Below are 27,795 nucleotides of genomic sequence, written 5' to 3'. Positions count from 1 at the left end.
TCTTGAATAATTTTCGAGATCTAACGAAAAAAAGAAAAATTAATTTATATATAAAGGGTAGATTCATCCCTTTAAACCGTTTTTTAGCCCCAACTAATAATTTCTAAATTCATCTATTTATGTGACTTCAAAGTGTAAGTTTCATTAAAATCAGAATTACATTGTATATATATTGTATGTATGTATGTATGTCATGTTTCAGTGATACTGAATAAATGGCGCGCGCGAAGCGCGCGCTGTTTTGTTCTAGTTACTTTAAATATAAAACGACAACTATGGTAAACTGTTAAAAAATAAGTAAAGTCAAAATTAATAATTAGAAAAATTTAAGGCCCACATTATTAGTCGATTAGTCGTTTTGTATGTCAAATCTCACCTCAAAAACATGAAGGTGACAAGTAAAAATATTTTTTTGTATACTCTAAGTTCAAAAAATTATACGTTCTTTGAATTGTAAAACATACTTTTTCGAAAAAATTTAAGAGAAGATTGTAAAATGTAGCTGCACATTAAAAGTGATTGGAAAAAGTGAATCTGCAAATATGACGCGAAACACCGAAAGCATTTTGATTAAAAATCTCTATTAATTTTCTATGAAAAAAAAATTAGACTTACCGAAAGGTTGCTCCGACGATGCCCGATGTTTCTCCAAGACCCGATGCCTCTTCCACCATCTCTCAGGATTGAATTGTCAAACTTCCTTTTCCTCACACACAGGACACTCACGAAAAAAAGGGACAATATGCCATAATTGCACGCGGACTAATTAATTATATTAATTATATTAACTAAACTATTACTTTAATTAATTATATTAATTATATTAACGAGGATAATCTCAAAACCCGAAGCGTGATCGTTTAAATAGGCGCGAAATATTTAACAATCGTATTATTAATTATCAAAGACGTTCGCAAGTCACAGGACGTGGTCGTTTAAATAGGCGCAAGAAATTCAACAGTCTTATTTATAATTAACAAAGACGATCGCGAGCTCCGAAACGCGGTCGTTTAAATAGGCGCGAGATATTTAACAATTGTATTATTAATTAACAAATACGTTCGCGAGCTTCGTTGTTGTCTAAATAGGCGCAAAAATGTTAACAATGATATATGCACGTTTACCTTTTAATAGTCTTCGACGGTAGGAAATTGCTTTTTTAAAAATTTTTGATTTGCTCAATTTACAAGAAATAGTAAAATGCACGCCATGTATGCCTCCTGTGAATTTTCGACGGTAGAAAGTTACATTTATAAAAATTTTTTGTTATTTTTAACCGAAAATGTTCAAAATTTTTTATCCCAAAAAATAATTTGGACAAAGATTTGTTTTCGCCAACGCTATTTAAACTTTTTTCTCGCGCTTTTTTATGATATCTCATTGTATTTTACAAATTATCTTTCCGTTTTTCAAAATGCTTAAGCTAATTTTATTGATGTTATATTTCTTTTTTAGAACAATTAACTTTTGAATTACTGTTGTATATTTAAACAGTTTATTAAGAAAATATTTTCAACTTTAGATAGGATGTAAGTTTGAAACTTTTTTTTGTACTTGGCTTAGATTTTCTTTTTTTAAAAGGTTTTAGAAATAATTTAAGTAATAAGTAATTTTGTGTTTTCCGCTTTATTTTTGGGAAGCAGCGGTAATATATTATTTCACAAAAATATATCTACATTTGTATGTATAAAGAGAAACGATTACATCTTATACTGTGGAAATGACTACTAGACAACAGATCTTTTTTTGATTACCTTCATAGTAGAAACTATTCAAGTGATAGTCAATTTAAGCACCGCTACTACAGCACGAGATAATTATTTTTCTTATAGTTATGCCATAACTCGTTATATTCAAGAGAATTTAAAATAATGCAATTTATAAGTATAGTTGAACATACATAAAAATAATGTTATTTAAAGTGTAAATTCCAAAATAAATAAATAAAATTTTATATTAATTTAACGTATATTAAACATTATTGTAATTTGATCAAAGAAATATGCTACTACAATTTGCTTCCCAATTGTCATCTTTAAGTTTATCTTTTTACGTCATATTTATATTACTTTCTAACACATTCACTTTGTCAAATTAATACAAAAGATGCGTTCTGTTTCATGCATGATGCGCATAATGTATCATTTTATCCTTGTTTAATATTCAGTGACAAGAATATTCAGTGATAAGCTGAATGCATATCATGCATGAAACGGAACGCACGCAAAAATTTGGATGGATTGACATGTTAAATTTAACATAATTTTTCCAACTGTGTACATACTTTTATCAGTATACAAAATTACCTTTTCTAAAAAAAAAAAAAAAACGTTTTGTGATTAACTGCGATTTGTGACTGCATGACCGTGTTTCGAAAATCGCAATATCATGATATCGAATCGAAGCGGCGAATCAATTACGTCGCAGTAATAAAACCATATGTTTCCTTCGCATTCTGCGTTTTAACGTAACACTAATATACTGACAAGATTTAATTGAATTTTCATTCTAAATAATCTGAATTAAATTTGGTCACTGTAGCACATATTTAATCTTTCGCGTAAGAAAGAAGAAAGAAAATGAATCCGGAAAGCGCACGAAAAGCGCCTGAAAAAGGAGCCTAATTAATTTTTTCAAGTTAAACAAATGGAAAAGTTTTTGTATTTTTATTTAAAAATTTACGTAAAAATGTTAATAAACTTTAATAGATTTATTAACAGAAAAATATTAATAAATTTATTTAACGTAGAAATACAAAAATTTTTTAATAAATATACACATCAAAATAGTAATTATAAAAAATGTAATCAACATAGCTAATTATATGATATAATATATATGTATAATATATACGCAATTTATACATTTTTATTGAATTTCGAAAAAAATTGACGTAAAAAAATGCAAGAAAGATCTCAATCGATTCCAAGCGTAAGAAAATTGAACAAAACGCGATAATGAAATCGCGTGTATAATTACACGAACGTTTCGCGAGATACTTAGTTCTGATAATACTTCGTTACACGAAATCGATTGAACGCCATTTAATGTGGAGATATTTAGGCAACACCGATAGTGAATGTATAACGGATGTGTATAACAATACATTATGACTTAGAAATTGTTTATTAACAGGCAAAACAATATCATCGATCATACAAATAATGCATCTTACAACTATCTTACGAGGGCACGCTGAGATTTCACTCTTGCTCGAACATTACGATCATGCGATAGACATTGTATTCTCTCTTTCTTTCTTTCTTATACACTTCATACAGAAACAATTGTCCTATATGCAATACGGTCAATGGTATACGCATGCATACACGCATTAGATAGTATCGTATAAGACTCGGAACACATTTACGCTTCGGATTTCTCGACGAATGTAATCGCGTATAAATATTACCAGGTATTGTGTTAAAAATTCTGACGTAACAGATGAGATACGAGAAAGGAGAGATTGTGTAAATCAAATCTCTTTATACATGACGATCAGATTTATAACTGTAATTGTAGGAAACAAAAATAACGATATTAAGATAAGCTACATGATCGCTTTATAATATATGTAAAAAATCTTGGTACGTAATTATTGACACTGGTCAGAGAGATGCAAAGTTTCACAGTCGATATAAATCGAGTTGCTCTTAGCAACTCACTTTAAAAACAACATACACATTTTATCAAAAAGAAAGGAATCCTCTGTTCTTTGCCGTTCGTTTGCCGACAATAGATCGTACAAACGTATGAGATTTTTTTTATAAAAAATAAATTGCTATATGTCGTATTTTGTCTCTACGGATGTGCAAATCATGTATAATTAACAAATAATCTCTATATTTTTTTAAATTAAATAACAAGTAAATCAAAACGTCAATCGATCCTATTATATGAAGAGTATGAAGAGGGGATAAATTGCGGAGAAGGAAAAACGGATTCGTCGAGGTCTTAGAAGACTCACGTTGCAACGCACTACGAAAATAATATGTATCTATGTCGAATGTTGGAAAATCCCCGATTGCAATTCACTTCTTCTCTAATATACCGCATATAAATTAATTACGAAAACCCCACTGCACAGTATCGATTTCATTACAGTTCATCCTTAACTATCGTATATCTATTTTTGCTTGGCGCCAGTTTTTTAAACGCGGACTCTGGCGGCGTTGTGGGCGTTTTCACCTGTTTTCCAGTAACTGGTATTTCATTGCTAGTGACGTCAGGCCCGTAGTGAAACTCGCGATGAAGCTTTCCGGAGTACAAATCCTGCAGGAAAGCCTTAAGCTTTCCTTCCACAAAAATGTCATTGTAATCTTTGAATAGGTACATGTGTCTAAAGCTGTCTATTGCAATCAGTGGCAAATCTGAGGTGCTTTTCCCTAAATGGTGCAGCGGATGCGCGAATTTCAGGCCGTCAGCGGTTAAGAAATTGATATTTTCTGAAAGAAAAGAAATCAATATAATCTTAAGCTTTATGAAAAAGTGATAAACAACATAAGTAAAAACACTATGACATACGTTTTTCACTTAGTAATGACTTAGTTACGATATATTTGTACTGCTTTACGCTTTGCAAGTCATCAGGAGCATGAAACAATATAAGGAACGGCAAGCCTTCCTCCGTTAGTTCTTCAGCATTTTCGAATGTTATTTCTCTTACAAACGGCACGCACTTCTCTTGCGCCCATACATTTAATTCGTCGTAAACTGACAAACTACCCTTATAAGTTTCATCCATTTCAACAGATAGGGCCTTATCCGAACGGAAGGCAATGATAGGCTCACCTGGAGGATGCATTGCTTTACTTGCATTCCTAAACATATTTTAAAATATATCATTATTTAGCGGTAAATTTATTTTATCCAACATATTTCGTTAATTACATAACGGTGAAAACATTTAAACATATAACTGACAAAAAAGAATTATTCTTATAACTATTCAGTTTACATACGAAATAAAGCACTTCAATAAACTAACAGATATTCTTAAAATTAGAATTAGTTGATTGAAAATAAGATGAAAAGTAGATGATTTAAAAAAAATGTCACAAAATTGCCGTTTTATCATTATATAGCGTGAGAAATTTGTCTACCAAAAATTTGTGTCTATCTCAATGTACTTAACGTAAAAAAGATATAATAAGGTTGTGTAGAAAATAAAGAAATGATAAATTAGATAACAAAAATATAATCCATTGTACCCGGATGAAAATCTATGAGCTTACGTATACCGCTTTACTTACAGCAAATGTAAATGCTGTCCAATTTCGCAGTTTTGATTGGAGCATGTGCTTGTTAAATGAAATATAATAATTATTATGCATATTATATGCAGCATTTTTATGTCAATAAAAAGAAATTACTTTTGCATCTACATAAGCCTTTTCAGGAAATATTTAATATTGTAATACTATAAAGAGAAATATGTGTTACAATAATTCTACCGTATCACAAATAAAAAGTATCATACCCGAAACCAACGTAGAACTGGCAATCATCCTTCAAATTAGTGGCAACTTTTCTAAACAATTCGTATTCTGGTACATCTTTCCTTTCAAAGTATCCTATAATCATACGTTTTTTATCGTCGAGTTGCTCAAGTTCTCTCAAATCGGCAAATTCTTTAATGGGATCTTCCAACTGCTTTCTGACAAATTCTTGGAATGCTTCTACTGATCGCTGCCCTCTGTATTCTCTCTTGGTTGGTTGCCCGTTTCTTATTACTTTCAATGTTGGATATTTGGTAATATGAAACCTAGATGCTATAGAGGCTAAAAAAAATTAAATTTTGTGTAATATTTTTGAAGCTTCCACGAATATTTTCTTCAGAAAAAGCTATGTGGTTTGCGGATTATCTATGTGTCTTAAAATATCGTTAAATACTTTTTAATAATAAAGGCATTTAACAATGTTTCAAAACACGGGGATAACCTGCAAACTATGTAGCTTGTGTAATAATCTAAATTAATATAAAGTCTAATACAGATTAATACTCAAATTCTGCTTACTCGTATAATCAGAAATTATATATTATGCTCTATTTGTAATTTGAGTATTATATGTATACAATTATATAACTGCATTTCCATGCATCTTATAGTCACATTTAAAATATATTTACTTTCACGGTCACAATCCACTTTGGCCATTACTACTTTTCCAGGCTGTGGAAACTCTTCTCTAATCTTATCTGCAGCTTCATCAAATATTGGAGCTAATAAGTTGCTAAAACGACACCATTGTGCGTAAAAGTTGATAAACACCAGTTCATTCTCAGCTGCAAAAACAAATTTATAATTTAAAAAATAGAGACTACGATTGAGTATATGTTTACTAGCATGGATATTTGCTGTTCATCATATATATAATCATTGTAATATATAAAGTTTTACCTAACGTTGTATCAATATTCTTATTTGTTAGCGAAAGAGCACCTTCCTTCACTTCCTGTGCTATACTGTTCGGCAAACGTATCTAGAAGTACACAGTTTATTAGTTGTGCATATTCTGTTCTATTAGAATCCAATTTACATCAAGCGAGTCGATTTTTTTTTGCAGTTTTTATGCACTTTGTATTTTAGAACAGAAATACCTAAACTTCGCTCGACACGTATACGATTTAAGTATTTTATACCGATATACAATCTTTATTTTAAATTTTAAATCCTCTACCCATCTATTATTGATCCTCAGGCCATTAAATACAGATTAGATAACATATGACAAATATAGCAGTATAATCACGTAAATAAAACTACTGGTTGCATTTGCGGAATATCGTTCCGAAATAACGAAAAAGTATGCAAAGATTTCCCAAATTCGCATTTCGCAGCGGATCATACGAGTTATAATTTTTTTTTTCATCAGCCCATGTCCCTCGAATAGATTTTTTTCTCAAACACAAGGTTATTGTAATACGGCGGTATAGGTTATGTTGCTTAAACACAATTGCACAGAAGCGGCTTGCCGACTTGTGCGGCATTTAAATAATCAACAATTGTGAGTTAAAAGAACAAGTGGAAACTCGCGAGCCGTGGGCGAGTGCCGTTAACAGGGAATTACCGAACACTGGACACCTCGCGAGACGTCAAATGACGTGGCAGCGCGATTCCGCGATCACTTACCAGCAAACACGCGAGTGTAAGTACTTTGAGGTGAAGTATATCACAGCGGGCCAGCATTTTGTGATACTCGCGACGACTAACTCGACGGTGCGACGAGTTTTTGAAACACCATCAGTGAAAACAGCCGCCTGTGCGTCAATTGCCTACGAGCTAGCGGCGGCACATCGTCGAATCGAGCGTGGAGCATCCTCGAGACAGTCGAGACATCGATTATCGCCGCGTCCGCCGCCGCCGCCCGCGCCTAGCTCCTCGGTGGTGTTTTTCGAAATTCCAATAGGTGGAACCTTATGGCTATATGCGCGAGCGCGAGTGTACGCGCGCGCCATGACCGCGCGCGTTTCTCTGCGCTCTCCTCGGCTGCATTCGGTTTTGCGCTCGCAGCATCCTTGTTGTTCGTCAAATGTTGAACAAGGACAAATGTTGCTCACAGGCGCCGTAAGCGCCAAACCAAAGCGCAGCCGGCCCTCGTTAGAAGACTTTTAATTTTGCCACCTGCAATCATAGTTATTTTATTTACTTCGTTTTCTCCCAATAATATATATACATGTATTTGCATATACATATTATAATGCAATTATAATAACAATTCAATAAACTTGCGTACTTTCTGTGTATTTCGAGTATTGAGCGTTCGTATTAAATTCGAACTCGCATTTTAAACATATATAGATAATAATATATAAATAATATATAATAATAATATATAATAATATATAAATAATAATTTATTTTATAAAAAATAATTATTTCAAGACATATACATTTTATAAGATATAAATAATATAAATATATTTGAATGTATAAACAATCAAATATACCTTCCAATAAAATAAACAACTTATTCGAAGAAAATTAATAATAATATATAATAAAAATAATTAATGGTCACCCGAGAAAAAAAGTTCCATATATAATTATATATAATTATATATGTAACTTTCTTTCTCGGGCATATAAAATAAACTAAAATAGTAATCATAATAGTATATATGTACTTGTATGTATGTATATATTTACTTGTTTAATATTTCCTTGTGCATAGTCCTTAAATGAATATCTAACATTAAAAAGCTAAGCATAACTCTTTGAACTTGATGCATGTGTGCATACAATGTGAATAGAAAAGAAGAAAGAGTCCCACAATAAGGAATGTTTTAGTTATATATAATATAATAGTTTCTGTACGAATGTGTAATGTTGTCCTTCAGTTCCGAAGATGATTGATGATCCTTAAAAAATTTTTATGAATTTCATATAAATATTATAACTGCCTTAACAATGAATCATCCTCTGTACGGAAAATGTTTGGATGGTTTTTTTTCAAATGAGATTTTACGAGGCTCAAATCCTGATAATATGATATTGTAGAAGGGTAATATTTGCATACAGCTTTATATTCATTCTGTGCTATCTCAAAATGGTTTCGTAAATTTTTTGGTAAGCATAAGTAATCTTCGTCAATTATATTACGATTTAATAAGTGTTTTCGCAATACACAAATACGTGTCCTTTCCTCAAAAGTATAGCTACAGTAGCGGCATTTTTGGAAATCTACTTTAGTATTAAAATTTCTCATTAGAATGCAATACCTCTACAAACGAGAAAATCTTCCAGATTTGGATTGTTTGATCATTCTATATTGAAAATATATTTTATAAAGAATAATTATTTTGATATATAAATTTTATAAGATATATTTGAATGTGTAAGCAATCAAATATATCTTTCAATAAAATGAACAACTTATTCGAAGAAAATTAATAACAATATAAAATAGTATGTATAAATAATAATATATAATGAAATATATAATGAAATGTGCTGCCAGTGCTATACGGCATTTCGCGGCGCAAATTGAAGCACGGTCTCTGGAAGGCGCCAAATGGAGGTAACGAAACTGGAGGTGTTATAGTTGTAGAGAAGTGGGAATATAAGAAAAATGTAACCCTAAGGGGATTATACTTCCATACATGTATGCCCATCTCTAATATGACGTGTATTGTTACTTACTCGTATTGAGTTGTTATATAAAATACTGTATATGTGTGTGCACATATGCGATGAAATTAATAGTGCATAATGTACATTTTAGAACTTATACCTATTTGCAAGTATATCTGAGAAGGAGTTATAGCAGACTTACATTTGCGTTATGCTAGTTGATGCCATCGTGCTGCTAAGTCTGCTATAACTCCTTCTCAGATATACTTGCAAATAGGTATAAGTTCTGAAATGTACATTATGCACTATTAATTTCATCGCATATATATCATATATGTGCACACACATATACAGTATTTTATATATATAATAAAATATTGCATATCTTTTGTGTCTCCTCTCTTAATTAAAGCTATTAATTAGAATTTTGCGTTAATTTTTTATAGCTTATATCCAAAGATAAAGTTAACGGATAATTTTGTTTTAAAAACAACAAATTTCATTGAATGTAAAATTTGCGCGACTTCCTTTGACGAATTCATAAAATATTCGACAAAAGTTTGGATATCCAATGATATGATTATAAATCATCTCAGCATATTTGCAAAATTAAGCTTAGAAAGAAATTATTCAATAATTCAGAATAATATTTGATCTGTATTCTATTTAAAACATTTAAAAATATAATTGTGCACATAGAAATCAGGGTTAATCTATATATAGGAAAAAATTTCAGAATGTGTAATGTATGCAATATATGCATACCGATCGCCGAAATCAGATCGTCTCATCAATATATTTTATATTATTGCTAACATTATCAACATTTACTCACAAAAATATGAAATAAATGAGAAATGAATAACACAGACAGAAAATTAATAGCTAGGATATGTACATCTTTCTTGCACGTGCTAACAATTTTTTGAAAAATTAAATACAAATAAGAAGTTAATATTTTATTAATGTAGCTGATAATAATATAATCATGCAATTTCGTTCTAAATTTTTCTTTTAAAAAAAGACGGTTTACTGTAGAATACCTATTTCAGATTTATTGCACATATTATATATACGCATTTGTGATTTTTATAAAGATCAAATCGATATATATAAAGTCTATAAAGTTTTTTAATCAATCACTACCAAGTAAAATTAATAATTGACAATATTAAAAAAAAAATAAAATAAGTAAGGCGAATACAAGTGTTAATCAGAAAAATGTATTATTTAAATCAGTTTCATTTGGATGCTTTTACCTTTTTATTATTGTTATTTATTAATTATTATAAACTTGATTCTTCTTTCTATAAATTATTAAAATTAAATTAAGGACTTTATTTACTAATCATATATTTTTAATTATTTCGATTTATAAAATTGATAGGAGATACGATTAGAAAATCCTTTTCCACAGATATGATTTAGGCGATTCGGTTTTCTAAACGATTTGCAGCATGTTACAAAATGTAATTTCCAATATTTATTAAGTATAAATCTGTTCCAAATAAAAATATATGAATAGCTTAAGCGACATTCAGAAAATCTTTCCTACATGCTTATAAAAATGCACTATTATTTTTAAATTATATATAATGTAGAAATATTGCAACATGAAATATTAATATACACTAAGCATTGCAAAATTTTAAATAAATAGTGAAACGGCCTCTAGAATGATAAATCTTTCAGAAGTTATGTCAAGTATTTGAAAAGAATCGAGTGGCGCTTAATAAACATATTTAAGATTAACTTTTAGCTGGAGAATTAATTTTTAGCTTGAAGATTAGATGTTTTAAGATAAGAAACGAAAAAAAATCAAGCCTTAACAATTATCGATCGACAAACGAGTTATAATCTCGACAATATTCCTTTTTTTTGTTTTTATTCCATATAACGAAATCGAAAATCGTGAGTATTTCAATTCGATAAGTTTCTTTTTACGTGACAAGATTTAAACAATAGATAACAGGGATTTTTATCAATTTTGTACGATCTGTGGTAATAAATTCGACATCACCGCTCACCAAGGATAGAAGTTCAAACTACTTTGTCCTTCGCTTCATCAATATATAATTAATACGAGTATACATATTATAATTTTCGTCAAAAATGATGTTTCTAGAAATCGTAATGCGATTAGTCTGTGTATTTGCAGTTGTCCGAGCCTTTTTCGTAATCAACAAGAATCTTCCTTTGCAATTTAGTTATTTTTAAATTGTTTACATAAGACATCTGAAACGTGCACATAAGTTATTTACAATCAAATATTCCAATATGAGATAAATTTGGTTTCTTTTTCATGTAAATTTCAAACGGGACTTTTTCGAATTCATGAGTACCGTTCTATTCAATGTATTTATAAACTACTGCGTTAATAGTTTCGCTTTAAAGATTCTTTGGCAAATTTCGTGTTAATATATATAGAGCATGCAATTTTTATTGTACGCATTTCACACTCTGCGCGGCCGATCTGTTCCGATAATTCGACGTTTAATTGTAAGATGCTGAAGTTAATAGTTTTATGTGCATAATTATTTTAATAAACTGCAAAACATTTGAATTAACGAATTCATTGTATGCTCTTAAAATCTTTACATCCTTTTTAAATTAATTTTTAATTAAAGTTAAGAAATTCTTTCTGGCAGTTAAAAACATCACTTTTATGTTTTAAATAGTACATCAATTTAAACATCCGTCTTTAAACAATGAGAAAAATCCTGCTCCGTCGATTGATGCTGCTTGCATAATTGGACCACATAAGTCTGCACATATAATCTCAGGAGCGACATCACGCTTTGCCTTTATTGATAGGAAAAGGAATCTCGCTTGTTCTTAATAGACAGTCTTCGCAAAAAAAATTTTAGTGCACATGGTCGCTCGTATACATGGTGCATCAAGTTCTATGCCAAAATGAATATTACATCCGTGTCATTATTATCAATGAGTAATTGCAAGAGATGGAGAACAGCGTATCTGCGAAGATACTTTTAACGTTTTCATTTAAAATTCGTAACTTTTTGAAATAAACACAATCGGCGAAATACATGTATTCAGATCATGTGGTATGCCTCACGCAGTCGGTGGAAAAAATAAAATTACAAAAAGAATGAAAATAATGTTAAAAAACATTAACAATCTGTTTGAGTAACAAGAAACATATTTAATCCAAGATTCTTATTTATTTGGAAGGGTAATAAAGTAATTATAAATCTAAATTTGCCCTTTTGAAAATTTTATATACATATTTATAATCGATTTAAATTGTATGTTATTTTAAAAAATTTAACTTTTGCTTATGAATTTTTATTTTACAATAATATTGCTATCGAAATATACAATTATGGTTTTGTACGAGGTTTTGTATGTATACGTATATGACATTACAAGTCGCTAAAATGTATCATACGTTACATATATTCGTCACAAGCGAAACACAATAATTCGTTAATTTGAGTATTTTATTTAACTTTTTATGTTATATAGAAGTGGCTAATATAATGTAATCACACTTGGAAATTATTTAATAACATCAGATAAACTATATGTGTCTTCAAGATTCGTTCTTGTTGGAAAATAATATTAGATTATATAATGTTACAATAATTATTAATAAAATGTTATACTATTCTTTTATTGAAATTTTCAATTATTGCTTTTTTAAATATTTTTTATAGATATGTAATGGTGAAGAAAATGTACTTTTACATATCAAATTTGCCTTCTATTTTCTATAAATTCAATAACTTTTCAAGCAGTCGCCTGATTAAATGTTATTAAATAATAGCGAACAGTTTTTAAAACCAAAATGGGAAACAGCATTTTTTTTCAATATTTCTAGCAATTAGAAAATGTTTAATTTTTTAGAAGAATATTTAAAAGGAGATATCATTACACTGATGATTACTCATACATTATATGACAAAATAAATTAAAAACAAATATAGCAATCTGTAATTATTATTTTTTATAATAAAACAAATAGAGTATTTCCCAAGGTTTACATTATTAAAATGTCATCACATGTAATATATAATATATAATTACAAGTGTCTGTATATCTAATATAGTTTCCAATTATATATAATTATTTATGATTATTCTTTTTCATATATGTAATAATTTTCTGAAATATTGATTATCCTTATATATAGTTATTGTTTAATTCATAAAAAATTAAAAAGATATTCCAATTATAAAATTTCGTTAAATGTAATACAGCCTAAGAATACTAATTACTCGATCGTGTCAGTAGTGTTTCATGATTGCTTCATATAATTGGTCGAATCCACGAAATGGACATTCATGATTGCGGATTCCTTTTAACAATGTATGTATAATAAACACAAACTTCTATATATACTAACATATATAAAAATCTAATTATCTGTAATAATAAATTAAGAATAGTACATTTGATTTTTTTATTTAATTTGATTTATTACTTATCTTTTAATATTTTTGGCTTTTATTTTTTTGCAAAAAATTTTATAATTTATATTGACATTTATATGACATAATTTACTTTGATTTGAATGCAATCTGGGGAAAATTTGTCATAATTAAGCGATTTGTTTCTCATTAAATAATCTTCTAATTTAAATCTATATAAAATTCGATAGGGTCTTCTCGACCCTTAAAATAATTTAAGCATTTTTACTTTAATAATTAAATTCTACGAATTAATTAATTATAAAGAATGAGATATACTTCGTCTAAATTTCTGCATTATCGATAATTGAGCGATTGTATCGACTCCGACTATTAACTGTCGATAATGTATAATTGCGAATAGTATAGTTGTATCCTGCAAGATGGCGTTGTAAAAAAGCACGACCGGTGACCTCGCTCCGGTGTGTCACATTATTCCGCACCAATCGTACTTGTTCTCTGCGAATTATCGGCACCAATACTTGCGCGTCCATGACGTTCACGTCATACGGTACATGATCAACAAGCACAAAAAAAAAAAGAAGAGGAAATAATAAAAAACCGGCCGCGACGTAAAGAGATTTGTAAGATCGTGCTCTTCTCTTTTGTTAAGTTTCCCTTTTTTTTTTCATTAAACAATCCGATCCGATTCTAATAAACGACTCTCAATGATCAAGTAGACATTAAGTAGTTCCGAACGAAACTGCGTGTACAATGATGATATTTTTTTTACAGGACTTATTACGATGATTTGCTGAAAAGTGAAGAACCCGAGCGTCGAGAATGGAGCACACGGGACAAGTGCTCTCCGCGATTCTTATCCTGTCGGTGCTGCATTGCACAACGTCAACGTATTTCGGTGATGTGTCCGCGCGGCAGGTCGACGAGCCCTCCAAAATCGGTTGGCTCTTCTCCGCCAGCCCCGTTGTTCGGGCCAAAAGGATCGCTGACATCGCTGTATTCGAGCACAAGAGAGAATCCGAGGACGATGGTTCACCCAGGATCATTAACGGCCAGTGCCGCGATAAGTTGAATCGCCTTTGCGGTGATATAATTAGGAATAATGATAAAAAGGATGAGCTTATGCTGCTCGAGTGCATTCAGACTTTCAAGGTATGTATAACGTACTGTATTGTGCAGTGAAAGCAGGAAGTAATCTAATTGTCTCGTTAATACGTATTACTTTGCAGCCCACCGAGATATCCGGGATCAATCAGAAGTGTCAGGAGGCGATTTGGTCCTACATCCAGAACATCACAGATAATCAAAACATAGAAAGGCTAGCCAGAAAGGCGTGCGGCACGGAATTGGAAAGCTTGCAGTGCTCCAGCTCCGACAAGATCCACGGGGCTTATCTGTCCTGCCTGATCGACAAGCGAGAGACGGTCCGGGATCCCGACTGCATCACTTACATTCAGAGATTGGAGCGGATTGCCTTCAGCGACTTCAGACTTCTCACGCCCTTCAAGACGGACTGCTCTGGCGATATCAAAAAGTTCAGCTGCGACAGTCAGCAGCCGTACAGAGATATATCGCAAGGTCAGATATTAGCCTGCCTGCAAGAACACGTCGAGCAACTGCAGCACGAGTGTAGGAGGCTTATTCTCCATGTGTCCGAGATCCAAGCTGAGAATATCAAACTGGATCGTCAGTTGTACATGGCGTGTAATAACGATCGCATTAACTTCTGTCCTACCATTCGATCGGGCAGCGGTCAAGTCTACAAATGCTTAATGAAATATAAAACCGACAGGTAAGATGTTTATACGTTACGATTTGAATTAATTAACTTAACAATTTGAATTTATAACAAGCTAAATGTTGTAATATATTAATACTTGGCATAGGGCACTACCGTCTCTCTTGATTCAAGAGATTTATTAATCTAGGTTTCCTTTTTTTTTTTTACATTGGAATGCTTTTGTATTGACAGATCGATGAGTGCACAGTGTCAGGAGCAATTAACGAGGAGAGAGAAGCTCATTGCTTCTGACTATAAGATTAGCAAGGGTCTAGTTAAAGCGTGTAAGGAGGACATCAGGAATAATCACTGCAGGCGGTCCGTGTCCGAGGACAAGGAGATCAAGCTGGCGCAGATCTTGCTTTGTCTGGAGTCGGCAATGAAAAACGGCAGCAAAATCGACGGCAATTGTCAGGCGGAAATGTTTGATCACAGGAAACTACTAATGGAAGATTACAGATTGTCGCCAGAGATTGTGCACAAATGTGCCAACGACATTACGATTTTTTGCAACAGTCTCGAGGTCGGCGGCGCCACGATACACTGTTTAATGGAGCATACGAGAACGAGGAAGAGGAAATCGAGAGTCACGCCGGAATGCCAAAGAGCGGTAAATAATTGATAGAAGAATTAAGAATGTCAGGATTGATTTTTCCAGAATCAAGTAACATATTTATTTACAAGATCCTTAAAATGGCATTCTAATGTTTCTAAGAATGAGCGCGTTCAGCAGATCCGATTAGTGAGCGCTCATTGATTTCTTGTTACGATTGGTTTATTCACTTTAGCAAAAAGCTATAGGCAAAAGTTATGTTAAAGAATCATTGAGCTCACTGATTTTCTTTGTCTGCTGAACGCGCCCAATATTATATTGTTAAGATGTTTTATTATTTTTTTTATAAAATGTTATTTATTATATAATTTCAGTTGGAGGAGCTAATTATGGAAGCTGATGCCGGCGAAGATTGGAGAATTGATCCGGTTTTAAGAGAACAGTGTCAACCTGTGGTCAATTTAGCTTGTAGAGATGTAAGTTATTTTTACAAACAGTTGTAGAATTTAACAAAACATCTATATATATATATATATTTCCTATAACTCTTAATTAATATTTTGAGGAATGAAAAAGAAAGAAATTTTGAACTAAAAAGTTCTTTTCAATTTTAGCTCAGACTAAAACTATTCATTTATCATTATTTATTATTTATTTAATTATTTATTAATATGAAAAATTAGAATAAAATTTTGATCGGAAGAATGTACGGTAAATGCGAGGAGCCCCATGGCACGCTACGCTTTTGGGTATTCTTACTGGGCGCAATCAATTGATTGATCAGTTTTATTTGGTAATAACTCTGTAAATAAAAAAAAATGGTCTGAGGCAAAATTGGGAAAAGAACTTTTAGTTTAAAATTTCATTCTCTTTCACTCCTCGAAATATTAATTATGAGTTATGGGACACTCTGTATATGTAACTGAAAGCCACATATAAGAAATTTTAGTCTTTATATGCAAGTTTAAAATTTTTTTTTATACTTTGCAGTTCATGTATTCATTAGATGTATTTACCATTCTTGTTTGATACTTAATTTAGGTGCACGGCGGAGATGCTAGAGTGATATCTTGCTTAATGGAACAACTGGGAACGGAGAGGATGACCGAGGCCTGTGAGACGGCTTTAGTGCAAATACAGTATTTTATTGCTAGAGATTTCAAACTTGATCCACAATTGTACAGAGCGTGTAAGTTTGATGCCGTACGTTTGTGTCATGCAAGAAACGCATGGACCGGCAATGGCAAACAAATGGATCCTGAAACTGGGCCTCTGGTACTGCCATGTTTATATCGGCATGTGTACCAGAAAAATATGACAGTAAGATTATTAATATTATTAAATAAATAATTAATTCTCAATTTCGCTTAATTAAAGTCAAAGCTTAATAATTCAGTTTTTTTAATTGTAATAATTCAAGTTATTAACACTTTCTTACTATTATTTTTGCAAAAGATTTACTCTCAACTGCTTTTTTTTCTATATTCTGTTCAGTTAAGAGCGGATTGTTTGGAAGAGATTAAAAGAATCATGAGGCAACGTGCCATGAATGTCGACTTGCAACCCGAGATAGAAGAAGTGTGCTTTAATGAACTGGCATCACTTTGTTACGACAAAACTGCGAAGGGAGAAGAGATTCTATGTCTGCAGGATAATTTAGAGAAGTACTGATTATCTTAAGTACTATTATCTTAACTTATTCATTTAATCGTATTTATATTTTATACATGTAAATGGAAAAGTTTTTAATTAAATTTTCTATTTTTTAAATTTAGAATATTAACAACTTATTATATTTTATTTTTTTAGTATCTGTTCTTTATTTTCTAAATTCTTTATCTTATTATCTTATATATCTTTTTATCTAAATTATTTATCTCATTACACCCACATTGAAAAAAGCTTGGAGTTGCATTGCTTTTAATTTTTCTCGTTTGCAATTCTTGTATGCTATCAATAACAGAATGTACTATATTTTGTCAATCTTTTCAAAAGTAATTTCGAACTTTTCTTTGATATCGTTTAGTTTTTGTTAGATACAAAAATATTAAATTTTAATTTGATATTAATTGCGTTAATTGCAGCTTGAAAGAAAAATGCAAGTTTGCAGTTGGAAACTTTACTGAGGAACAAGCAGAGCGTGTTGAGTTGAATCCCATAATTTCTTCTGCGTGCCAACATATTATGGAACGTCACTGCGAGGTACGGCTTGACTTATTTATATCCAATTTACTTACTTATCTATTTTACTTCCAATTTACATTATCGTCAATGATGCTTGCGCGTTTTAGGAGGTATTAAAATATGGAAAAGACGAAGGCGATATGATGGAATGTCTGATCGAGCATAAAAACGAGCTGGACGCGCGCACCGATTACAAATGTAAAGCAGCCGTGGAACATTTCCAACTGATATCTTTGAAGAATTATCATTTTACGTACAAATTTAAGGAGGCATGCAGGCCTTACGTTAAGAGATGGTGCACTAAGTAATATTCAGTTTTTTAATTCACACAGAATTCACATATTTTGAACATTAAGAATAAATTGTATAATACATATATTGTCATGTAGATCAAAGACGAAAGCCAGTGTGATAGACTGCTTAAGCTCAATCGTGCAGGAAGATATAATGAAAGACTCGCAGCATCGTGTGATGAAGGATTGCAGGCAACAGCTGCGGGCGCAACTTTATCAGCAGCGAGAGAATATCAATTTTGATCCTTTCTTGCAAGCAGCCTGTGCACCAGACATTAAACAGTTTTGTTTTAATGTGGAACCCGGCAATTCACAGGTAGCGACAATATCTAAGGCAGTGCTTTTTTTTATCGTATTTATATTGTATACATGTAAATAGAAAAAAGTTTTTAATTAAATTTTACATTTAGAATATTAACAACTTATTATGTTTTAGTATCTGTTCTTTGTTTGCTAAATTCTTTATTGGCTCTTCGAGTAGATGTCTGCTCTAAATTCTAATGTTACGATAAACCTTACTGAAACTTAGGTTGTTTTAGGTATTAGAGTGCCTGGCATCGCACAAGTCTAAACTATTGGACATGTGTCATAAACAGCTGTTTAAGGTGAGGAAACAGGAGTTTCAAGATAGCTCCAGTGATGTTCCTTTACTGAGCATCTGCCGGGCTATGATCAAGCAGTATTGCCATGACGTGAGCAAATCACAAACTTTGGATTGCCTTAAGAAATACAAAGACGAGCTCACTTTCGACGATAAGTGCAAAAACATTGTGGTTCGAAGAATGATTGAACAAAATACGGATTATAGATTTAACACGGCACTGCAAAATGCGTGTGGCATTGACATCGACAGACATTGCAAAGAGGTAAAAAAAAATCTATACATAGTTATAATTTAATATAGCTCAATAATTAATTAATTTATGAGTTTATATTACTTTAGGTTTTGATACACGAGCGCACTGACAAAGAACTTGAAGGAAAGGTGATTAGATGTTTGAAGATCAGATTTCGGGAATCGAAGCTGATGACTAAATGCGAGCACCAAATGGCTAATATTCTCAGAGAAGCTGCATTAAATTATCATTTAAATCCGTTATTAGCAACGATGTGCGCGCACGAGGTAAAGAAATTATAAAATTATAATTTACAAGTATCTCCAGAAAATTTAAGAACTTTTGCATATTGAATATTTTTAATCTAATTTTTACGTAAGATTTTATAGTTATTGTAGAATTCAATTTCAAATAAGTTCACGAAATTCTTCTTCTGTTTCTGTTAGATTGAAACTATATGCCGATCGGATGAAAACGAACCTGGTGCTGTTGAAGAGTGTCTTAAAAGGAAATTCAATGCTGGAAATAGAGATATGAGGGAAGAATGTCGTTTGGAGGTCGCAGATCTGATAGAACAAACCAAAGCTGATATCAATGTGGATCCTCTGTTGCAGAAAGCCTGTGCCGTGGATATCAGCAAATATTGCAGTGCTATACCTCAAGGCGCGGGAAGACGTGCGTAATATTTTTTTTTTATTAGTAACCACAGATTAAAAAACACGAAGTAATTCGGTCAACAATAAATCGGATCTTTCCAAATTAATCTATTCAAAGAATTAACCAAAATTTATTAATTTTATATGTGTATATGTGTTAAATATGTGATAGCAAATTATTAATTTAAGTAACAATTATACCACAGATATAATGTGCTTGCAAAATGCACTGGAAGACAGCAACAAACCATTGCAACCTGATTGCTACAAAATGCTGACTACGAGGATGGAAATGTTTAAAAATGCTGCCAAGGTCTGCGAAAAATGTCTTTTTATCTATACATCTATATTATTTTTTTTCATTACGTGTCTCGAAACAATCGCATTTTGCTTATCACGTTACAGTTGATCGCGCCAAACACATTCGAGGAGTTATACTCGACGGTGAATCGTTCCCCAGCGCGGCGTTACTTCATGATCGCCGGTTTTACCATGATCGGGATGATCTTCATGATCGGTATGTTCTTCGGCCGCGTGACCAGGCGAACGATGATAATGAAGAACAAGTGACGACACAGCCGGGGCCCGTCCACTAGTGAAATGACTTTCGTGAAATTAGTCGAAGGATTGTAATAGATACTATAACACAAATGTGTGTTGACCTGAACGACGACACGGAGTGTAAGTTCACGAGAATAAGAGAAGAAACATCGTCTTTTTTATACCTTCGTTTACGAAGCTTTTAAAATGCGGATCTTTGTATTTAATAATATCGGGGGAAGGCTACGAGATTTTTTGACGTGGCTGTTAAATACACGCGCATAATGCAAAAAAAAACGGAGATTGTAAGCGTCTAAGAATATATGAATATTCGAGGATTTAACAACGTAAGGAGATTTAAATATCTAGAAATACTATACGTTACTGTAACATTATGATTCCAAAAATACAGGGTGTTCTATAGGATTTGTAACGAGCTTCGAGAGCTCTTTATACTCGCCAGGAAGAAATGTTTTTAAGTTCGTTACAAGAAGTAACGAAAGAAAAACTATGTTATTTGATATTATGACTTTATATTCTGCAGATCCGGATTACCGCGAGAGAAGAGGAGATATTAATTCCGAGTAGGATTGACTTTTAAGATTTTTAACAAATCTGTTTTTAAAAGCAATAATTCTCTTGTTTTTCAAAGCGAGCGACACTACTTCAATTTTATCTGCGAAAAATTTGTTTGAAAACAAGGAATAAAAAACAGTGAAATAAAATAACCAGCGAATTTATTCGCCTTCGTTCGCGGGGATTTTAACGAGAGAGATCAGCTCGAAATGCCAAAGATTCTTGGATATACATATATGCCGCCCATGAGACGAGTGTGTGTACTGTCGTTGCCTGGAATCGGCCCTGATTTAGCAACTCGTACGCGGAGAGCAGAGAGAGATCATAAGTGGTGAAAATACAAACACCTAGTTATTCGAAGTGATTCGTCTATCTCTTCGCGGTGCAATTGCAGAGAGAGAGAGAGAGAGAGAGAGAGAGAGAGAGAGAGAGAGAGAGCGGGAAGGGGAACACATGCCCGAAGGTTTGTCGCGGTGCCCGATTCTTGAATAACCGATACGAAGCGATCGTGCAACGATTATTCCTGAGGGACCCTCGAGGTCATCCCGCGGGACCAACTCCGCGTACGAGCGTGCAAGGGTGGGAAACGTGAACGAGAGGAGAAGGAGGACGTTTCTGCGACCTTCTGACGAGCTTTCTGTACCTTGCGTTTGTGATACGTAGATTCCTGTACGGAGCTTGCGAACGCAGTGTGTTTCAAATTGATTTAAATCCAAAGAGATGCGCAGGTGGGCACAAGTTAGTCCGAGTCTTCCAGCCTCTTCAAGCCTCAGTTCCTCGCCTGTGACTTTAATACGACCGACGTACACGTGTACGCGTATACCTTCGTCGTGCGCATATGACGGCTCTCATGTAAATATATATTAAAAAATTATAAGTTTTTATTTGCCACAAAATATATACATATATGTAATAATATATACATATATGTAATAATGTATGTATGTTTATATATATATATATATATATATATATATATACGTATATATACATATATACGTATGTATATACGTATATACGTATGTATGTGTGACGAGATACAAGCAGCATCAATTATTTATCACAATTCTGATTATCTTTTCTAAATACAAATGAGTAATCGTTTCTAAATGCGTAACTTCGTAGAAAATATTGACGGAAGCGTAGATTTTCGCGCAATAATTCCGCGCATTTCAATCGAGGTCGAAATGAAAGGCGCATTTTACGCTAAAATGCTAAATTCAGAAAATAAAAATGAAAAACTCATCGTCATTTATATTTTACATATATTTTTTAAATATTTTAAAAATGATATATTTTTAATTAAAAATATTACGAGACGATATCTCGAGTTAATTGCTATGTTATATTAAATTTTATAGAATTTCCAGCAAACATAGATATAACTGTTGTGTGTGTATAACATATACGTATGTAAATATAGATGTTTTACATCTATATGGCAGTTATGCTCAGTTGCTGCGTTGTTAATCGCCTACACGCCACTTTAATCGCTACTATAATCGCGGATCTAAGGCCCGATTGCACAAACATTATTTTGATCTTAATCGAGAGAGAGAGAGAGAGAGAGAGAGAGAGAGAGAGAGAGAGAGAGAGAGAAAGATATTTAAGCTTCGTTTAAGGTCAAATCAATATTGGTGCAATCGGGCCTCAATCAATAAATAATTTCACAGAAAATATATCATAAATATATTTGATATTTATATCATAAATATAAAAACGCGACAATTTTCGCGCGATAATCAAGCATCGAGATTCAAGCGAGAGGCGCGCACGCTTTACGCTAAAATGCTAAACTCAGAAAATGATAAAAGTTGAGAACTAATTATTATCAAAACAGTATCCGCTATGTTTTTATTATTTTAAAAATAATACAACATTTTTAATTAAAATTATTGCGAGAAAATATCTCGAATTAATCGCGATGTTACATTAGATTTTATGAAATAGCCAATCATTCTCGTATGCGCGTCGCGAGTCGTGTGCGCGTTATCAATTATATTTTTTTCAACGATTGGTAAACGAACTTTGCGATTGGTAAATGCGTTTTGTCGCGATGGAAAATCTCGTCTTGTTTATTTTGCGCCGCACCACGTCCGCGCAAGGCCGAATTCGAAAAATCGTCCCGCGTCGCTTGCACTTTTTAGTCCGCATCGCGAGTAAATTGTGCGGCGAAATATCGAGTTCTCCTCTCCTCCCACGTTGGAAAGGGGCTCATAATGGAGTTAATTAGCGCACGCTACCGTCGCGACCGACCGTGTTGCTCGATATTTGCAATTATCCGCGCCGGATCGTGCCGATCGCGCAGTATCGCACGTTATCACCCAATCCGCCGCAGTGACAACAAAAAAAAAGCGAGAGAAAAAGTAAATATAAAATAGGTAAATTAAAGGGGAATAATCGTGAAATTTTTTCAATCTGCGAAGACTGAGTTTTTAATCCTCTGGACGAATCATTAATTAAAAAAGTTTTTATATAAATATTTCGATGCAATTTTTTCGTATAGTAGAAAACGTTACCAGCTGATTAACTCCTTTCAACTTTTATCTTTTTTTGTCAACAGAGAGACGTTAACGATAAAAATTTTTTTTTATACTTTTATATTCTATAAGAAAGAAAAAAAGAGGTAAAGAAATTTAAGTAAAATTTGTTAATTCGAAAAAGCAAAAGTATTCGATTTCCTTCTACAATACATAATCTTTTCATATATATTGTCTTTTATGATTGATCAATGATCAAGATATCGGTACTTCAAAGTTCAAAACATACTTTTTCGCTCAGTATATCGATATCTTGACATTTAAAAAGGTCTGAACCCGCGGAATCAGAGAATGAGAACATATCAAGTTCAGCGAATTTTTTACTTACGAATATAATTTTATACTTTACGAGAATCGCGATGTGACCTTCGTCGTATTTGTCGGTTTACACGCATGCATACGTGCACGTGTGCATGTAATCATAATTAAGTCCGTTTTCGGACTGTTTTTGCGGGCGAACAGGAGCGTCGCGAGCGAGCTCGAAAATTCGCATCCTTGGCCGAAACTGGAGGGACCTCAACTTCGGTGTTCTCAACGGAAGCTGAAGAGACCTCAACTTCGACGTTCTCGACGGAAGCTGAATGGATTTCGATCTCGCGGCGTCCTTGGCGGAAGTTGGAGGAATTTCGACAAAGACAACGTTGCGCGAGGCAACCTGATGGTGAGTGGGCCCTTTACCTCGCAATTATTCGTCGCCTTTGTGATGATATACGATCACGCGACAGATCATATTATTTTGGAAGTTGAAGCAATGTTGTGCCTTTTTTCAAATGAGCTTTTAATGAGTTTTAAGCTGTCCGTCTCGAGATATGGACTTTTATGTGATCTTTTCAATCTTTTCTATATCTAACCCGGTGGTTTTTCACGCGCTTATCGCATCTCTGTGCCTCGTTTTTTTCCTCTTTTTGTTTTTCCTAGTTTCGTGTGCACACATTTGTCTTTTTTCATGATTCGCGCGATCCCGAGTGGCCGATCGCGATTCGATCAACTCGCTGTGATTTTCAGGGGTTTCCTTTTTTTCCACCTCGCTCGAAACGCGCATTTTTCGCACTCGAGGACGAAAGGGTGTTTGGTTGTAACTCGAAAATTATAAAAAATATAAAACTGCACTCTCACCGATAGTAAAGTTTCTCGCGCGTCACGTTGGAAATACCATCGATAACTTTGTGTGTCACGCGATATACGCCCAACAGTTTTAGGAAAATGAATTTATTCGTGGAATTTCTGTAAAATTAGAAGGCGCGACGTTTTAAATATATTCTTTTTAAATATATCCAGATTTCGTCTCTACGTGTGTCATAATACGTTTCAGGTGAAATGTGCATTGGCTAAGAGCGAAGAGCATCTGATGCCGCGCAATAAATTTTCGCTGAAGGATTTTCATCGTAGAATGCTGTCCCCTTCTCTCTCTCTCTCTTTCTCTCTCTCTCTCTCTCCATCTCTCTTTAGTGATTAACGCGACATTTTTTATTAGAATATACAGACTGGGGATAAAAGTAACATTTTGCATTTAAGATATAACATCTAAAATAAAATATAATATCTACGTAAAAAACGCCCGTACTTATAAATGCAGAATTTATTTGGCTACAAAATTCTATTGTGTAGAATTCTGTAATGTAACTAATTGTTAAGAAAAAAGTTTTCTGTAATGTAACTAATTGTTAAGAAAAAAGTGCGTTTTACAGACAGTATGAAGATACTGCAATATTAGAACCGTTTTAACCCCCCAGGATAATTGTAACAGTAAAGGGAAATGATTATTTCACATTATTTGTAAACAAAATAATTTATTAAATTATTTATTAAATATTTTTCATATAACACATTTTATCCAAAACACATAAAAACAAATAATTATTCTAAACTTAAAGACTATTTTAATTATAATCATATATATTTAAGAAATTATCATTATTAACTAAGAAATATTAAAATTAAATAAAAACAGAAAATAGCTTCCTTTTCTTAATAATTAATATAAAATAAAGGAACAATCATTCATAACAATCTATTTTCTTTAAGAAATTAAAAAGAAAGAACGTAAAGGCTTTAAAGATATAAATCAATATAAATGAGTATAAGGGCTAACGAGCCTGACTAGATGTCCTTATTAATTAATAAACTTTAATAAATGTACAAATTTCGACGATACATGAAAATAAACCAAACGTTTCAACCTTTAATATGATCCTTTTCAGTGATTCTTATCAAATTTATGGTTTATTTTTATGTATCGTCGAAATTTGTACATCTATTAAATTTTATTAATTGACAAGGACATCTAGTCAGGCTCGTTAGCCCTTATACTCATTTATATTGATTTGTATATATTTTCTTTGTTTTTTAACATCTAACTCCATGAGTTACCATTATAACATTACAACTGTCCTTAAACATTGATGTTATTGTGTATTGTCCCCTAATAATATTTTATAATTCGTAGTAAATTTTTAAAAAATATCTATAGATAGAAGTCAATTAAATTATGCAAATTATCAACACGGATAATTATACTTAACATATTAAAAAAAGTATATTGTAACCTTCGCCGTAAAGAAAGAAAAATATTTTAGATTTTGTGCACGCAATAAAACTTGAAGAGTGAGAGAAAAGCAACTTCTGCTTCTACGTGCACGTTTCGCAAGGATCGGCAAGAAACTAACGAACGAATACCGATAGCGTATCTCGTCTCACGGTTACAGTGGCTACACACACATATCTATTGTAGTTTCTGAAATATTCACTATGTTACAACTGTACCCTGTTACTTTTGTCCCCGATCTACTTTACTTATTATCATTTGAATTGGCATTTAATAAGTTTATCTCGAATATTGCGATTGTTTATTCCCTTTATCGCGATATAATTGCACGACAGTACCTATTATTTAGAATTGGAATTCGTTGATTCGCTTTTCCAAATAAGCTTAACAAGCTTAATATTAGCTGTTTCCAAATATAAGCTTTTATGTATATATTCGCCATATTACCTTTCGGGCCTCAAATATTTACGATACGTACGGGAATGAAACGGGATGAAACATAACAGGCGAAAAAAATCGGGTCAAATGAATAAAGATGACGTTATAATGTTCGATAGCAGATGGCGGAGACGAAAGCCGTCTGTTTCCTCAAAGTAAGAACATAGAGCAAATGCATAAGCTTGTACGTATAAATTTAACATATATATATATATATATATATATATATATATATATAGATATATAAGAGAGAGAAAAATATAAAAGCAGATTTAACATTAAGATATATAATGTTATATTAAAACTAATTGGAAGTAAATTCAGCGATTGAACGTGAATTAATATACATTACAAAATAACTGAGAACAAGTTTGTAAGTCGCATCATGTTGTATTTTTTAAAATCCGCTAGATAGAATCATATTGACCTGTAAAGAGAAAACATGAAATGAATATAATTTCTTTTAAAATAACAGCGCTATTTGTCCTTTTGAAACATTCGGAGATGTATCAACAATCGAGCCGTTTTAAGATATATTATAAAATGAAATAGAAATACGTATAAAAAAGATATATTTTCAGCGCAAACATTCCTGAAAGCTCTGACGATTTTAGTTTTATCGGAGCGGTTGCTTTCACTGATAATAAACTTTTATTTGCGCGTTTTATAAAAGTTATTTGTGCACAATAAACATATACATAACTATTTACTCATGCCACCATGGTCGCTACAGTCTTTTTATGTTTAAAAGCAAGAGCTTCAAACAGATCCCAAAAACAGACACATAATCGTAGGATATGTGTCGCATATAAATTGCACTTTTTTTACTTAAGTTTTAGTTAAGTTCGAACCGGTTTTTCTTTTGCAATAACATTGAAACGCAAATGGAGCGATTAAAAATGAAGAGTCCTGGAAAATTACACTCCGTATAAAATTACACCACGGGATAACCGGAGGTTTCTTTTTAAAACAATTTCAAGCAGATATGAAATAAACGTATAACATGTTGAGAATTGTTAAAAGTCGTGGAAAATCGGGACGTCGCGTTAAATTTTCGGAAACGCTGCAGAGTCTGGCACACCTTATATGCGCGCACACATTTTGTAACCACGTTCCTCCGCCACGGCGTGGCGGAATGGAGGCAGGAGCTCCACTTTATTCGTATACGTTCGCAGCAGGAAGCATAAAACCGGCGCGGAGATGGCGTACCGAAGATGAAGATTAAGATCTAGATTAAGCGCGGAGCGACGGGAGAGCGTCGGGATGCCGGCGCGCGAGGCTCGTTGCATCGCCCGGAGGAGAGGGGTAGATCATGCGCTCTGCATTCACACATTGGTTGGCACGAAGGGTGGCGGGTTTCCCAACCCTCGTCGGCCTCGTCGTCAGTT

General features: G+C 32.7%; 2 protein-coding genes across 4 annotated transcripts; one reads left to right on the top strand and one right to left on the bottom strand.

Annotated features, from left to right (window-relative positions):
• Positions 1 to 3,107: 3,107 nt before the first annotated feature.
• LOC105457414 (endoplasmic reticulum resident protein 44) lies at positions 3,108 to 7,359 on the bottom strand. Of its 2 annotated transcripts, XM_011702064.1 has the most exons (7): positions 7,134 to 7,359; positions 6,402 to 6,483; positions 6,131 to 6,286; positions 5,480 to 5,780; positions 5,253 to 5,300; positions 4,525 to 4,820; positions 3,108 to 4,445 (listed from the first exon to the last, which is right to left on the bottom strand). In XM_011702064.1, the coding sequence occupies exons 1-7, from the start codon at positions 7,188 to 7,190 to the stop codon at positions 4,099 to 4,101; spliced, it is 1,287 nt and encodes a 428-aa protein (XP_011700366.1). In that variant the 5' UTR covers positions 7,191 to 7,359; the 3' UTR covers positions 3,108 to 4,098. The 2 variants fall into 2 exon arrangements, with proteins under 2 accessions (XP_011700366.1, XP_011700367.1); XM_011702065.1 differs by lacking the exon at positions 5,253 to 5,300 and having other exon boundaries at positions 7,134 to 7,358.
• Positions 7,360 to 13,916: 6,557 nt separating this feature from the next.
• LOC105457412 (Golgi apparatus protein 1) lies at positions 13,917 to 21,033 on the top strand. 2 transcript variants are annotated; one of them, XM_011702062.1, is made up of 15 exons: positions 13,917 to 14,089; positions 14,241 to 14,618; positions 14,696 to 15,258; positions 15,439 to 15,856; positions 16,174 to 16,275; positions 16,841 to 17,119; positions 17,294 to 17,463; positions 17,884 to 18,001; positions 18,091 to 18,287; positions 18,373 to 18,592; positions 18,816 to 19,142; positions 19,220 to 19,399; positions 19,559 to 19,787; positions 19,975 to 20,081; positions 20,174 to 21,033. In XM_011702062.1, exons 2-15 carry the CDS (start codon positions 14,289 to 14,291, stop codon positions 20,336 to 20,338), a joined length of 3,405 nt encoding a protein of 1,134 aa, XP_011700364.1. In that variant the 5' UTR covers positions 13,917 to 14,089; positions 14,241 to 14,288; the 3' UTR covers positions 20,339 to 21,033. The 2 variants fall into 2 exon arrangements, with proteins under 2 accessions (XP_011700364.1, XP_011700365.1); XM_011702063.1 differs by having other exon boundaries at positions 13,917 to 14,113.
• The last annotated feature ends 6,762 nt before the right edge of the window (positions 21,034 to 27,795 follow it).

The sequence above is a fragment of the Wasmannia auropunctata genome, unplaced genomic scaffold, assembly GCF_000956235.1.
Source record: "Wasmannia auropunctata unplaced genomic scaffold, wasmannia.A_1.0 LD335236.1, whole genome shotgun sequence".
Lineage (NCBI taxonomy): Eukaryota > Metazoa > Arthropoda > Insecta > Hymenoptera > Formicidae > Wasmannia > Wasmannia auropunctata.
The sequence above is the reverse complement of the archived record's forward strand: the minus strand, read 5'-3'. Positions and strand labels throughout refer to the sequence as shown.